Below are 14,027 nucleotides of genomic sequence, written 5' to 3'. Positions count from 1 at the left end.
AATTTTCTTTGCTTTGCCTATTTTACAAGCACAAAATTGTAAACAATTCATCTTTGATGCTGGCTACACAAGGAGTTTCCAGGCAAAGAGCTGAATATCACATTCCTCTCATAGTCAGAAAATCTGTATTTGAAAAATTCTAGATGGTATCATATGATTCGGTGGGAAAATTCTGAAAAGCATGGTATAGATATTCATTTACTGGAGTTCTGATTATAAATACAAATGCTATTTTTGCTTGTTGTTGTAGCCAAAGTTTCAATCTGAGGCACAGTGAAGACATACCAAAGTCGGTAATGAGGATCGCTACTTTTTCATAAACGATGTTCAGAACCATAATGATGATAAAGCTGATGATTGAAGCTGTTACTGAGGTGGCTGTCTGTGGAGTCAGGTACTTGCGGATTGCTTGTGTGCCATTAATGTGCCGTGGCAATGTGGCAGAAAACACCAGGAAAACAGAGAGTCTGTAGACAATGATTCCAATAACTGAAGCAATAATCAAAAGAATCTGCCAGGAGAATGGAGGAAATATATTAATATATAATATATTAATTAAATCCAGTTGAACTACTGGTTTTGGGAAGAAAGTTTGAAATTCATTTTACAATAGGCAAAAAGAAACTGGTTGTGTGCCTTTTATTCCATCCCATGAGTACAAGAGGACGCGCAGATGGGATAGAAGGCAATAAATCTAGAGTCCATTAAAGAAGCATTTTTCATGTAGCACAGTGAATCTGCAGGAACAAAAAGAGATGGTCTGTTTTATGACTAATAACAAGCCTTGTTGCCATGTGAGATAACATAATGAGATGTGTAATCAAATCTCACGCCTGAAGGCTTGTGATGGTTCCAGGAGGACACTGGGTAACTAGCGGGGTGGCAAATATGCTTAGCAGGTCCATGCTGACCCTGGAGAGGGCTGTCACTTCTCTTTCACATGATGGTATTACAGACACATTTTAAGCCATCTCATGTGATCTGCAGGAGCTGTACTCATGCTCCAGGCACCTCACATTACTTTCCATCTCTTCTCTTTCTGCTTTCTTGCTAGTTCTCTAGCTATTATTCAGACTCAGATCCTCAGAGCTGTGCATTTTTTGTTTACTATCTCGGCAAAATGTCATAAATTCTTCTCCCTCCACACTCCTAGCACAGAATTTGAGAGTACAGTAACACAATGGCAAAACTAGATCAAATCTCTTTGATTTCAACCTGAATCCTTCAACCTGATGCCTACTTAAATCCAGCAGCAAGCCAGTCTTCTTTTTGTTGTGTTTCGGCTGTTAAGAGGTGCTCCTGGACTGCCAGCCACTGTTCTGTCTCAGTGTTGTCTTGTCTCCTATTATCTAGGATGAGTTCTTGAGTTCTTTTGGAGCTGCTGCTCATGCTACATGTGAGGAGAACATACAGCAGGCTGAAACACCGAGCTTTTCAAGGCAACCTCTCTAGGCATGCTTACCATGTGATACAGTTTCATGGGTGGCTGGATTTCTTTCAAGGTTAAGTTTTAATTAAAGCGGCAGCTCTAGAAGATCAAAGAGTGCTCAGCTTTGCTCTTCTAAGTGAAACAAAAAACCTGAAAGAAGTCCAGAGCTGTGAGATATTATATTGAACCAAACAGCTGGAATGAGTAGGGCAGACATTGGCAGGGAGGACAACACATAAAAAAAGCCCCACAACTCTCTTCCCTGCTCTCTTCACAAAAGCAAGGACATTTATCTTTAAATAATGAGGGAAAAAACAGTGAATGACATTCACAAAGCTACAGCTGTGGGATGCTTCAATGCGTATTGTCTCCTGACTGCATGCTAATGAGTTATCTGCTGGCTACAGTGACCTTGTCCATGTGGATCCATACTTCATGGCCTTGTTTTACGCATCGGATGGAAATTTAACTGAACTTCTTCTCTTGATATCTTTTGATCAGGTTAGGAAAATCTATCTTTAGACACTTAGTGAAGAAGTAAATTGATGAGGTGAAAGAATAAAAGGAGAACTTTACCCAGAAGAGGACTGCACTTGTACATAAAGTTATACGCACGCACTTCCCACAGGCAGTGTATGGCACATGTTCTTCTTGCTGCAAAAGATTCAGAAACAGATCAAAGATACATCCAATCTTTTCTTCATACATTTTTGTACACATCAGTTAGCCCTTTGTGACAGGACACCAAATGTCTTGCTTTTTTATCCTGGAAACTCACATTTATTCATGATTTCAGAAGACTTACCTGATTACAGTTGCCTCTTTTTACTGCCTATTCTAAGACAAAAATGACTTCCACAGAGGCTGCATGTCCTCAGCTCTTATTGTCTTTAGCTACAATAGGGTGCATAGTCTTTCTGAATGGACCCATCGTTCTTGGCTGATCATAGTATCCAAGATCACTGCCTTTCAAACCAGTTAATTTGGAATCATTTCAAGTGTCCTCTAATAAGCTCTAGTATAATGTGGATGCAATGTGAAAGCAATGCAAATAATCCGATAAATGCTAGAGCAATATATTGGCAGAGAATAATAAAAGCTGAAGATGAGCTAAAGTGATCTGCAAAAGCAGAAGCTACTCAAAATATATAATGAGTAGAAATCTAAACTAAGATCCTCATAAATATGAATCCTATTTCATTAAAATGAGGATTATCCTTGTCCCTATGAGTTTGCTGTTATTAATCGTAACTGCATCTACATTCACTTGGCAACAATACCTATTTATACATTTCAAACAGGATAGAAAAAATGCCTTGCCATTATACATAATGCAACATCCTTCCCTCTGTTTCACCTTTTCTTTTTTTTTTCTTTTTTTCCTGACATATTTTTAGGCAAAGATAGCAAATGCTCTGTGATCTTGGCCTCTGGCAGCAGCACAGGATTGTTTATTGGGGGATTTAATAAGGCAGACTTAGTTTCTCTCCTAAGCTAGGTACAATGTCTATTTCTGTTCATTAATGACACAGGAGTTTCATAGCTCCTCCAACATGCAACTAAGAGATGCCTATGGTTAGTAGAACTTCCCTCCTACACATCTGGAATTTATAAACTCACTATTCAGGCCAGCTTATCAGCTCTCCTTGAAGCACTGCCAATTTATTCTGCTCCATTCCAGATTCATCATTTTCACAGTGCTCCCATAACATGTCTATTGCAGTAGCTCTGACCAGTTACCAAAATAGTCCTTACCTGTGTGATTTCATTCACTACTACATGAGTGCACTGAGCTTCATATTCTGGGCGAATTTGTTCTTCTTGCTCTAAGTACTCCACTGTGTCCCATTCATACTCCAGCTCAGCCTGCCTTCTCTTCCAAAACTCCAAAAACAATGTAACTGTCCAGAAGACAAACAGAAGAAGCAACAGTTGGACATTGAACTGCTGGGCTCATACGTACCACATGGCTCATATTTCCATACAACTTTCCACAGGCATGGAGCAAAACCCTTAATAGCTAGTATGATGGTATCAAGTGCCCATGAGGAAGAAGATAACTGATATACTTCTTTATGGAATTACAGCTTTGGACATTTAGGTACTTTAGTAAGAGAAACCTGGGGTAAGTGGTGTCATAAGCTCATCCTAAAGAATACACATACATTTATCTGTTTTCTGCCCAAGGCTGGAATATAATCACTTTGGATTTCATACTATGGACTGCTTTTGAAAAAGTTTACCATTTGATACATAAGACAGCAAGTTGTATAGATAGATGAAGACAAAATGTTGGAGAGTACAGGATTTATCACAAAGAAAACCTCAGTAAGCAAAAATTGCCACAGGGAAAAGCTTGTGTTCGTTCAATCTGCAGTTTTTGTGTGGACAAATGATCAGTTTGCAGACTATGTGAACTGATGATGCTAGCTCAGGCAAAACTGCTTAACCACAGCTTCCTTTCCTCCTCTGCTGGCACAAATCTGAAGCGGCTGCAGATCTTTTTGCATGGCAAGGAGCTTTGAGACCCTCTGGGCCGAGTCAGCAGTTTCCCTGGACTACTCCTGCAGCTGAGAACATTAAGGGAAGCCAGCACATAGATGCCTACATGGTGTTTGAAAGACACCAGTCCAACCAAGCTCATGATCTTGACCTGAGGTGTGATGCAGGTATGTCTGACAGCACAGGCAATGACAGACTCAGCTGGGAAGGCTGCAGGAGCTCAGGACATGGGTGTGAGTGCAGGGGATGCTGTATCGTTGGTGGCCATGTGTCCTCAGATTCAATGAGTGGCTGTGCAGCACTGCCTCCAGGAGGAGTGAGTGTGTGCCTTCACTGTGCTTCTCTTGTAACTCCCATTGTCTGGGAGTAATTAACCCCCCAAAAGTTGTTTTTTTTTTTTTTTAATTAGTTTGGCACCTCATCCTGAATGATGAAGCACTGACGGCATGCAGTTGTAAGTCCAAGCATTAAAGGTTATTTCCAAATTCAGGTGTGGTCAATAAACTTCATGCTGAAGCATTTATAAATGAATAAACTACATGGGCTGGGCTGCGAGATGACCTTGGCATCTGCATGCAGGCAAAACCCCTAGAAATCCTCCTCTCTGATTGCTCAAGGGCCTCTTTCAGAGGGGTTTCTCTGCTACCTCGTGCTCACAAGCACTAAGGCCACTCCAAGCAGTGGGCCAGGGAATCACATCTGCCTCTGCCTGCAGAGCAAAGAGATCAGCCTTGCACAAGCCTCTAACTGCTTGCTGTGGCCCCAGCCCAAATAAGGGAAACTGTAGGCAAGCCTGATTAGCTCCAGCTGCAAATCCAGCTGCTCTGGGGAGGCCAGGAGTGCAGGGCCCATGTCTGTGCTGCCCTCTATACGAACAGCAAAAGCAGGGCTCATAGCACAGGGCAGCTTTCACAGCCCCAGGACAAAGAAAACTTCTACTAGTAATCCAGCAGCCGAGTTGCTCTTTCTGAACTGGGAAGGAGTTGCTGCAATATTTTACCTTCTCCCCCTCCTTCGCCCCCCTCTTTATTTTATACCAGCATTTTGGAGAATGTGTTTGCTGATCTTGCTCAGAGAGAGTCTCCAGCGATGGCAGCAAGAGAAGTGGAAGCTGCTCCTTTCTCAGGAGCTTTGCCAACCTGCTCATGCCACTAGGGGAGACCTGGCAAAAGCCCTCATCCAGAGCACTAATGTGCAGGGGGTTAATTCTTGAGGCCAACTTCCCGGATGTTTTATGGTGCTTTGAGATCTTTGAATGGAATAGTTAAAAAAAATAAAAGATCTATTAAAAAGTATATTGATGATGATGATATGATAAGGTATCTAAAAATCGAATAGTCTTTTGATTATTTTGGATCAGGAGGTCTACCAAAGTACCAGGGCAAGACAGAAATTACAGCTGGAATTGTACCAGGACCCTGGGTCATTTGGATTCAGTACAATTTTGTCCAAATTGCTGTAATACAATTCACCTCTTTCTGTAGTGGACTTACAATGAGAAGACTAATAGATCTTGTGGCCATCATTACAACCACGCAGCTTAACTTTGTAATTATTACTCCTGGAACCTTCCTCAAAACAGGAAGCAGAATTTTTAATTAAAAAGCAAATTACTAAATTAGCTATTCAAATGGTGGAAGATTACATTAGTATCAAACTTCTAATTCTTTTATTTTTATTTTTATTTCCTGCTGGCATTTTGAATTTAGCAAGTGTTTTGAAGGAAATACTCTTTTTGAAATGACTGTTCATTTTACAATTCTTTAAAGAAGTAGTTATTCTAAAGCACTTTAGTCTTATTAGGAAAATAAGTATACAGTGTGTTTTACAAAGAAAACAATTTATGCATTCTTGTCAGCCTACATATGAACTGTAAGTGTCAAATGAGTTATTTTCTCTGCAGTACCCTTTATACCTCAACTGTAAATTATTTTGACAATTTCTGGATAAGGCAGTGCAATAAAAGGCAGTTAAGAGAGTTGCTAATATGAACAAATAAAACCGTTTCTGTGAAAATAAACCATGCCTAATCCATTGCAGCTAAGTGGTTTCACCCACAAGAAATAATCCTGGTTTCAGATATATTTTCTCTGATAAAAAATATCTCTACTGCTTGTAACTACTACATTTTTACAAAAAACTCTTTCTTAAATGAAGACAGGAGGAAAAAAAGACTGGGAAATACAATAAATGGCTATTTTTCAATTGCTTTCCACAGTCACATGGTTGTTAATAGGCACAGGCAGCTGCAAGGATTTTGGGGAAAAAACAGGTCTTTTGCTGGATGGAATTAAGCATGTGGCTCCTGCTGGAAGAACACAAGGCAGCTCTCCTCACTTCTTTCAGACTTTTCTCCAAGTTAAAACAAACACAGGTACAGAAGACCAACATTTAAGTTCTACAACTTTTCGTTCTCTTACACAATAAGCTCTTTCTACCTACCTGCCCATCTATCCTTAACAGTGCAGTAAGGGGAAAAACGGAGGAACAGACATCTGTCAACTGTAGTATCTGCCAGGTTGGATGGGGCTTTGGACAACCTGATCTAGTGGAACATGTCCTTGCCCATGGCAAGAGGATTGGAACTAGATGATCTTTAAGGTCCTTTCCAATCCAAACTACTCTATGATTCTATGCTGCTAAAAAGATCTATCATGAATTTATGTATCTTTTACTGAACTACCTAGTGGTGAATTGCCGAGTGCTAGAAAATGAAGCAGTTGTAAATTTATCCACTTTTTTGGCCAATGCTGTATGCTTGGCCAAAATCACATGACAAACCACAGCCATAGAAATTGACTTACCCCAAATTCCCATAAACACTGCAAACACCAGTGTTCCAAAGCTATCAAATATACAGAGTTTCTGGAAAAAAAGGAACAGAAAAAAGGCCTTGAAACACAATCAAACAGTAATTTCTTCTGCACTGAAACAGAACTGAAGCTGCTCACTGGACAGGCTGATTTCTAGCTTTTGCGTAGTTTAATAAACAATCTTCACTGCTAGAGTTTTCTCAACTTCTGTCAATGTACAACATCCTCTGGTAAACTAAGGAAATTAACTGCAAAGCTTGGCATTAAAAGTGTAAATGAAATATGCAGCAAGAGGATAATAGTGTGGTGTGCTGTTAAACTTCCTTCCATCTGTTGCACTGGAAGAGGAAAAGCAGTGCTTATTTTTAATACAGTCACAAAAAGGCAATGAACATCTCTGCTTCTCATAAGTAAGATGACAACAAATCAAGGTAGTTAGTAACATGCATTCTGATGAGATACCTCTGTGGTATTTGCCTTTTCTTTTCATAATATTCTTTTTCCTGTCTTCTTTCTTTTGCCTGTTATGTTAAGTGCACTGAAGCAAAAATATCCATTAAAGTAGGGCAAAACACTTTTAATGAATAGCTAAAAACCTGTAACTTTGGAGTGGCTGAATCTATGGAAGGGAATGACAAAAGTCTAACCCTAGCCTAGTGGCAAAAGTTAATGGAGAAAGAAAGATAGATTCTTCTGGATGTGCACTGAGTGCAGGAGTGTGGCCATGCCATGCCATGCTTAACAGGACACTATTCACAGCACCTGTCATGGCTGATATTGGCCTCCTCATGTACCCATAACTTCCTGACAGCTCTTGTCAAATTCAAGGCACAGGTTCAGCTAATTTCTTTGGGGAGACAGGGGAGAGTATTTAGAAATGCCAAAATATGCTCTAAACTTTTCCTAGGCAAAATTGACTCAGAGTTACTCAATCAAGTCTTTAGTAATTGAATGTTTGTTTTGTTTTGCTTTGTTTACCAAAAAAGGAAAGGACTATCCCAAAATGAAACCACAATGTTCCATTTTCAATCAAAAAATCTTTCAGACATTGGGGGCTATGTAAAACTAAAAAGTCTTTTTGTTTTCATTTTAGATCAGAATGGAACATTTTTAAATTGTTAACTTCTCATAGCTCAGTTGCTGTATCAAAAGGCACAATTATTTGCACAGCTCCAGTAATTATGCAGGACATTAATGGAGAACAACATTGTTTTATATGCAGTACTAGGGAAAGTGCAACTAAGGGTTAATAGCATGTCTACAAGCTGTAAATGTAATTACCTTGGATGATTCACAAGTGATGGTGAGGTTCCAGTAGGTACATACTTTATCACACTGAGGGCACATTATGATATTACCTCCTATGTTGGGATCACATACTTCTCGGCTAAAAACAAAACTAGTCAGTCACTCACCAACACTAAATTCTTTAGTCCTTCTGTGCACAAAGACAGTGCAATTATGTCAGGGATATGAGAAATAATTCACCAGTGGCCTTCTTTTGAGAATCTCCCCCCCTCCCTCAAAACATTCCCATTGCCATTTTTTAGCCCTCATATCTAAACTGGATGACCTAGACAGAAAATACTTTTTCCATCCTTTATGTGTAGCAGCATTTCTCAAAACTAGTGACAGTAAAAATAAAATCTCTTCAAAGAGCTCAGGTCCATCAGTAGGAAATACACAAATACACACTTGCACACTCAGGAAGGCTATCATGGCAAGGCCAAGGGGAGGAGTAGGAACGCTGCCTGCCAGAGCAAGGAGCAGAACCGAAATGGCTAACTGGTCCCTGTGTTCTTCCAAAGAGGCTCAGATTGGAGACTGGTGTTCTAAGGGGTGGCAAGAGTCTGGCTTCTTTAGTCTGACACGGTAGAGGCTTATTATAATTTAACTAAATGATAATATGACTAAATGAGTATAAAGTGGCCACTGGAGTGGAGTTCTGGAAGAGACTTTCAGCATGATTTATAAGGATAAACTCCCTTCCTGACTGGAGCTGTACAGTGTGATGTCTTGTAAGTGATTTGGCACCCAGGTGTTCTTTCCTTGGTCCTTGTGTCATGGTTCAATCTCACCATGTTCTGATGAGATAATATGTGTCATCGCTATGCTTCTCTTCCCAGTGTATCCTGGGCAGCTGAAGCCCCATGTGCTCTTGCTTTTCCTGTTTTCTTCTCTCAAAATAGAAGAAAGCAAGTTCAGGCTTTTATCAGGGCCTTTTGATACATCCTTTAAAGATTAACACTCTGAAAATGATGTTACAGAAATTTATACTGACTCCTGATTACTGTTCTTTTTATTTCTACGCAACGTGTGGTGACTTAGTGCAATGTATGAAGAAAATACGGCGGTAACAGACTCACATGTCTAGTGCTCTAATGGCACAGGAACATCTATTACTTATCTATCTTATATTTTCTACTGTTTCTTTCAAATTCATAAATCGTGCTCCTTCATTTTGCCTCCTACAATGCTATGTCTTGCAAACTGTGTTCAGTAGAGGACTGATTAAAAATGCATGTAATATTAAAATAGACCCGATTAGATACCTCCATGTGCAGTTATCCTTCATGAAGAATCCATACAGAAAGCAGCCAACTCCTACAACTGCAGCCACGATCAGCATATTAGTATAAAAGCCCAGCCATGCAAAATAGATTCCAATTTTCTCTCCGTAGTATTTCCTGCGGAGAGAAATGTATTTTTTTATTTAATTAAATGCAAGTAAATTCAAATTTCTGTTTCAAATATGACAGCTTTCATTGTCAGATTCCTCTAGTTTAAACTCTGGGATTGCAGAAGTATTATGGTTAGGTATTTCTATGTATTTCTGTCACCTCTTTTATGCTTGCATATGAGAACTTGAAGGGAAAGAAAATGAAAAAAGACAGATTATACCTAACAAAGAAAAATTTTAAGTGGATGTTTGTCATGAATTGATTCATCAGTGTGCCCCCATGCATAAGCTGATAGAGGTTTATGTACCTGCCTGCGTCTTGACATCTCAAAACCCAGACATGTTTTATAAATTCCTATTTACATAAATTCCTAGTTACTTCAGCATTAGTCCAGCCATAGTCGCAATACAGAATCACTGAATAAATGTTCTGAGTTGGAAAGGACCAATAAGGATCCTCGAGTTCAACTCCCAGCTTCTGACAGGACCCAAAATCCAAACCCCATGTCTGAGACCGCTGTCCAAGTGCTTCTTGAAGTCTGGCAGCTTAGGGCCGTGACCGCCGTTCCAGGGAGCCTGTTCCAGTGCCTGATCACCCTTCTGATGAAGAATCTTCTCCTACACCCAGCCTGATCCTCCCCTGACACAGCTCCATGCTGCTCATTCACATCCACCAACCTGATGAAATCCAGGGGTTGCAGTTTCAAAATGTTTTTAGGGTGAGCCCATTCTCTGTAGAGAAGATAACGTTCACTTGGGCAGTCAGGATCAGTTGACAGGTGCCCAAAACTAGACTGCAAAAAAGAAAGTGTGGGAAGAAGATAATTAATGTAACCATTAATGCATGGGTCAACTCTCATATCCACAGACCTTGCGGCATGATCCCAGACACTGGAATAGCCTTTTTGCACTGCAATCCAGGGAAACACCTGGGAAGTAGCTCTGAGATTGCATCAGGATTCATGCTGGAAAGTTGTCAGAAAGACTCTGAATACTAAAGCAAGCACTTTACACATGTGAACTGAAAGCAACAGACCCTCCCCATGAACTTAAATTCTCAGCCCGTGTCACTGTACTGGCACTTCGTAAAACAAATCAAAAAAGGATCTATTACAATTTTAGAACAGGACTGCTTTAATATGGATTTTAAGTAGCTTTCACATGGTAACATGCTTTATTCTAAAGCAATATTGTTCTGGAATGAAGATCAGAAAGTTCAAGGGATGAATCCAGGAAGTTTAGTCTCTGTTTTGTATTTATATTTAAAAGACAGTTGACTAGGAGGTAATCCTTATGTTTTTTACCAAGTTATTTGAAAACCTATTTCAGTAAAACCTGTTTTATTTGATGGAATTTTCTGTTCTATATCTGTAATACAGCAAGAAAAATCACTTTTGTAGAAATCAATAGGCGACTTCTGATTTTCAGAGTAGCTCTGATATATAATTTTGATTGTATAAAAAGACAGTCATTAATTATTAGGCATACTGAGCCCAAATTCCCCATGCCATGACAGAATTAGACTGCAAGGCAGGTTTTAAATCTTTTTAAAGATTTAAAAGACAACCTTAAAAATAGATACTCACGAATGATATTAATTCTATCCTGTAAAGCTTTGAGTTACTTCCAAGAAACGTGATTTGTCTTGATTATGACTTAAAAATTTTCTTTAAATCCTCAGAGACCTCATGAATATTTTCAGCAGAGTACAAACATCTCACGTAGTTACCACTCCTGACCTCCCATTTTCTCATTTTCTTCTCAGCAGAATACACCTCAGGCACAGAAGAGTGGTTCTGATGGGGGAGGAGGTGTGTGGGTGTAGATACAATCATATATTTGTCTTTGCTCACAGATAAGATTTGTGTTCTACATCTTGATTAAAATGTTGACATTTGGTATGGATTTTTATACTGGAAAATGAAGTAGTACAAAAACGTGAAAACTTATTTAGAAATGATGATAGAGTGCGTTAGGTGGGAACCATCACTCTCATGTTCCCAGGTTCCTCTGTTAGCCAGGCACTTTACTGACCTGTATCTCCCAGAGAATACAAGATTAACATACCCTACATAAAATATATCATGTTTCAGTCATGGAGCTACATTTTTAACAAACAGCCTTTTGGAGATAATCCTCTTAAGCTGGACTCTGTCATATTCTACCATGTGGATAAAAACACCAGTGAGTAAGGCTTGTATCTTCTACTATCTTGATCTACACACTCTTGATCTGCAGACTTTTATTTCTAAATACACTGTTACTGCAAGTTCTGGACTTACGTCATGAAGGGGAAATGCTGCTTTGTAGATTCCAGTGTCCAGTAACTTGTTAATGCCAAACTTCTTTACATTCTGTTTGGTCGCATATTTCACACGGGATAGGATAAAATGAACCTGAAATTTACAAAATATTTTGTGTCTCTTGCAACCTGAAAGTAATCATAAGTGGCTGTACGTGTTTCAACATACAGATTATGAAAGGGTAAGCAATGCAGCCATTTAATCACACAGGGCATAGGAACCATTCAACCCCTCTCTTAAATTCTACTGTAACAGAAATGAGACAGATTTCTGCATGTTGTCCTTTGAGATTCCCCAGTTTCTTTCATAAATGACACAGAACTGTTGCATCCCAAATATTTTCCAGTTTTTCAGGATGCTTTCTTGAGGGCGATAACACTGTTTTGATTAAAATGTTTTTTGCCTTTTAAGACTAAAGGCTATAAATACTCCACGGACTTACGATTCGGCTTCTTGTTGCTGGGTTGAAAAATGCGTCTTTGTCTTGAATATAAAAGTTGGATAAATGTTCCCTTTTAAAAGGAGCAGTGAAAAACTCTTGCTCAGGTTTGATAATATTTTCATCCACGCTGAAGAGTCTAGTAAACCAGTTGAAAGCTGACTCCCGAGTTTTCAGGTCGTTGGGCTGCAGAGGCAATTTGATGTGCATGACCTCAGCATATGTGCATAGCACTTCCCAAGGTGCATGCACTTTCACAAAAACAGTTTTTTCATCCAAAACCTGGAAGCCAAGAAGAGGAGAAAAATGTAAAGGTCAGTTTATATATTCAGTTCCTTATCCACATAGGGGCAGCTTGTGTTCTCAGGCACAGAATGCACACAAAAGAAAGAGCACTCACCGATCGTGTTGCTTCAAGTTGCAAGCCGTTGTTTATCAGGTTTGATTCATATACTTGTCTCTTCCTCTGTTAAAAGGCATTGAAGTTGTAAAGCATCTGTTCCAAAAGTGTATGCACAAGATAACAGAATTGCATCCCAAAATGAAGACTTGTTGGGTCACTATCTCCACAACCCACTTGGCATCTACTGTGGTCGTAGGTACAGAGGTACAGCTTTCCCTATTAATCTAGATCAGGGTTTTTTTGTCTGATGAGCAATACTGCACTCCAATGCAATTGGAATTCACTCTCTTAGTCTATAGAACATTACAGAGGTAAAAACTTGCCCCAAATTTTGACTGTTAACAGCAATTACCACTGAAACTTGTGACCTCCTCTGCCTTTAGGCATTAAGTGACCTACTGAGGGCAGTCTCCCTTCTCCCATTAATCTGCCTTCTAAACAATATTTTTTCTCTCAAGGATTTTCCATGAAAATCAATAACCACTTTCCTTCTCATTATATCTCTTCTTACTCTTCTTCCACAGTAATCATATGTGCTCACAGAGTGGTTCAAACTGTAGGATCCCTCTACATTGTAGTCCATAGATAAGCAGCTCTAAAGGAAGAAACTGATAGCTGTAACACTTGCGGAATCAGTGGTGCTTTCTTATGAGCATTCAATGTCCCCAGAAGGATATGACAAGTTTCCCTCAGTAAGGTTGAAATATGTAGATCCTTTTAATTTCAGCTCACAGAAGCTGCACTTGGCTGGCAGTTACAAACAATCTGAAATATATCTGGCTGATATTTCAAATCTGAAATGAATTTGATTATTCACAAACACAACTCCCCTCCCTCAAAAAAACCCCAAACAATACAGCTTCTCTACCACCAGGATAAAAAGTATAGAACTTAATAAGATTTAGAAAAAAATCTGAAAATTCATGTATAGCATTCCACTTTGAAGACTATCTACACCAACCAGACAGTTCCTTAGCAAACTACTTGTTTACAGAGTTGAGCGTGGCCAGCTCTCCTTGGCCTACACACTGCATATCAAAGTACCAGTGTGGGTAACAGGGTGGGTAAGCTGCAGACAGCTGTGAGAGGTGCGAGGCCTCTGTGAGGGCTTCAGCAGAAGGTGATACATTTACAAAATGGCACTCATTGCTTTATTCCTGAATTGGGCAACGCTAGGTATGCAGTGCAGTCCTCACTGTAGCTTCTATATATTATTCTTTTGCTCCATAAATATCTTCATGCCATTGGACAATTTTTTTTTAGTTGCTTATATGCTCTGTGCTTAAGGGATTCTATGCTCCCAGTACAGCAGCTTTGATTTTCTTTAAGACACAATGGTCCAATGGCTTCTATAGCCTGGTTCTCTACAACCACAATAGTGGCCTTAAGATCTGTGCTTAAATTCAGTCTTGTTGCAAAGGGCCACAGTCAATAAGTAAGCAATTAGACAGTCTTTGA

At 39.5% G+C, this 14,027-nt stretch overlaps 1 protein-coding gene across 3 annotated transcripts in view; it reads right to left on the bottom strand.

Annotated features, from left to right (window-relative positions):
* Nucleotides 1–14,027, bottom strand: part of ANO6 (anoctamin 6) — a 70,999-nt gene that overhangs the window by 16,331 nt on the left and 40,641 nt on the right. For 2 of the 3 annotated variants that reach the window (XM_048955420.1, XM_048955422.1), the window contains exons 4-13: nt 12,567–12,632; nt 12,170–12,448; nt 11,707–11,820; nt 10,103–10,218; nt 9,297–9,431; nt 8,026–8,131; nt 6,736–6,796; nt 3,185–3,330; nt 2,006–2,083; nt 286–511 (exon numbers count right to left, since the gene is read on the bottom strand). In XM_048955420.1, coding sequence (XP_048811377.1) covers nt 286–511; nt 2,006–2,083; nt 3,185–3,330; nt 6,736–6,796; nt 8,026–8,131; nt 9,297–9,431; nt 10,103–10,218; nt 11,707–11,820; nt 12,170–12,448; nt 12,567–12,632 — 1,327 coding nt within the window. Of the gene's footprint in view, nt 1–285; nt 512–2,005; nt 2,084–3,184; nt 3,331–6,735; nt 6,797–8,025; nt 8,132–9,296; nt 9,432–10,102; nt 10,219–11,706; nt 11,821–12,169; nt 12,449–12,566; nt 12,663–14,027 lie in introns of all 3 variants that reach the window. The other variant, XM_048955428.1, reaches the window with a different exon arrangement.

Source organism: Lagopus muta, chromosome 1, assembly GCF_023343835.1.
Source record: "Lagopus muta isolate bLagMut1 chromosome 1, bLagMut1 primary, whole genome shotgun sequence".
NCBI classification, from domain to species: Eukaryota; Metazoa; Chordata; class Aves; order Galliformes; family Phasianidae; genus Lagopus; species Lagopus muta.
This window is presented reverse-complemented; position numbering and strand designations above follow the sequence as displayed.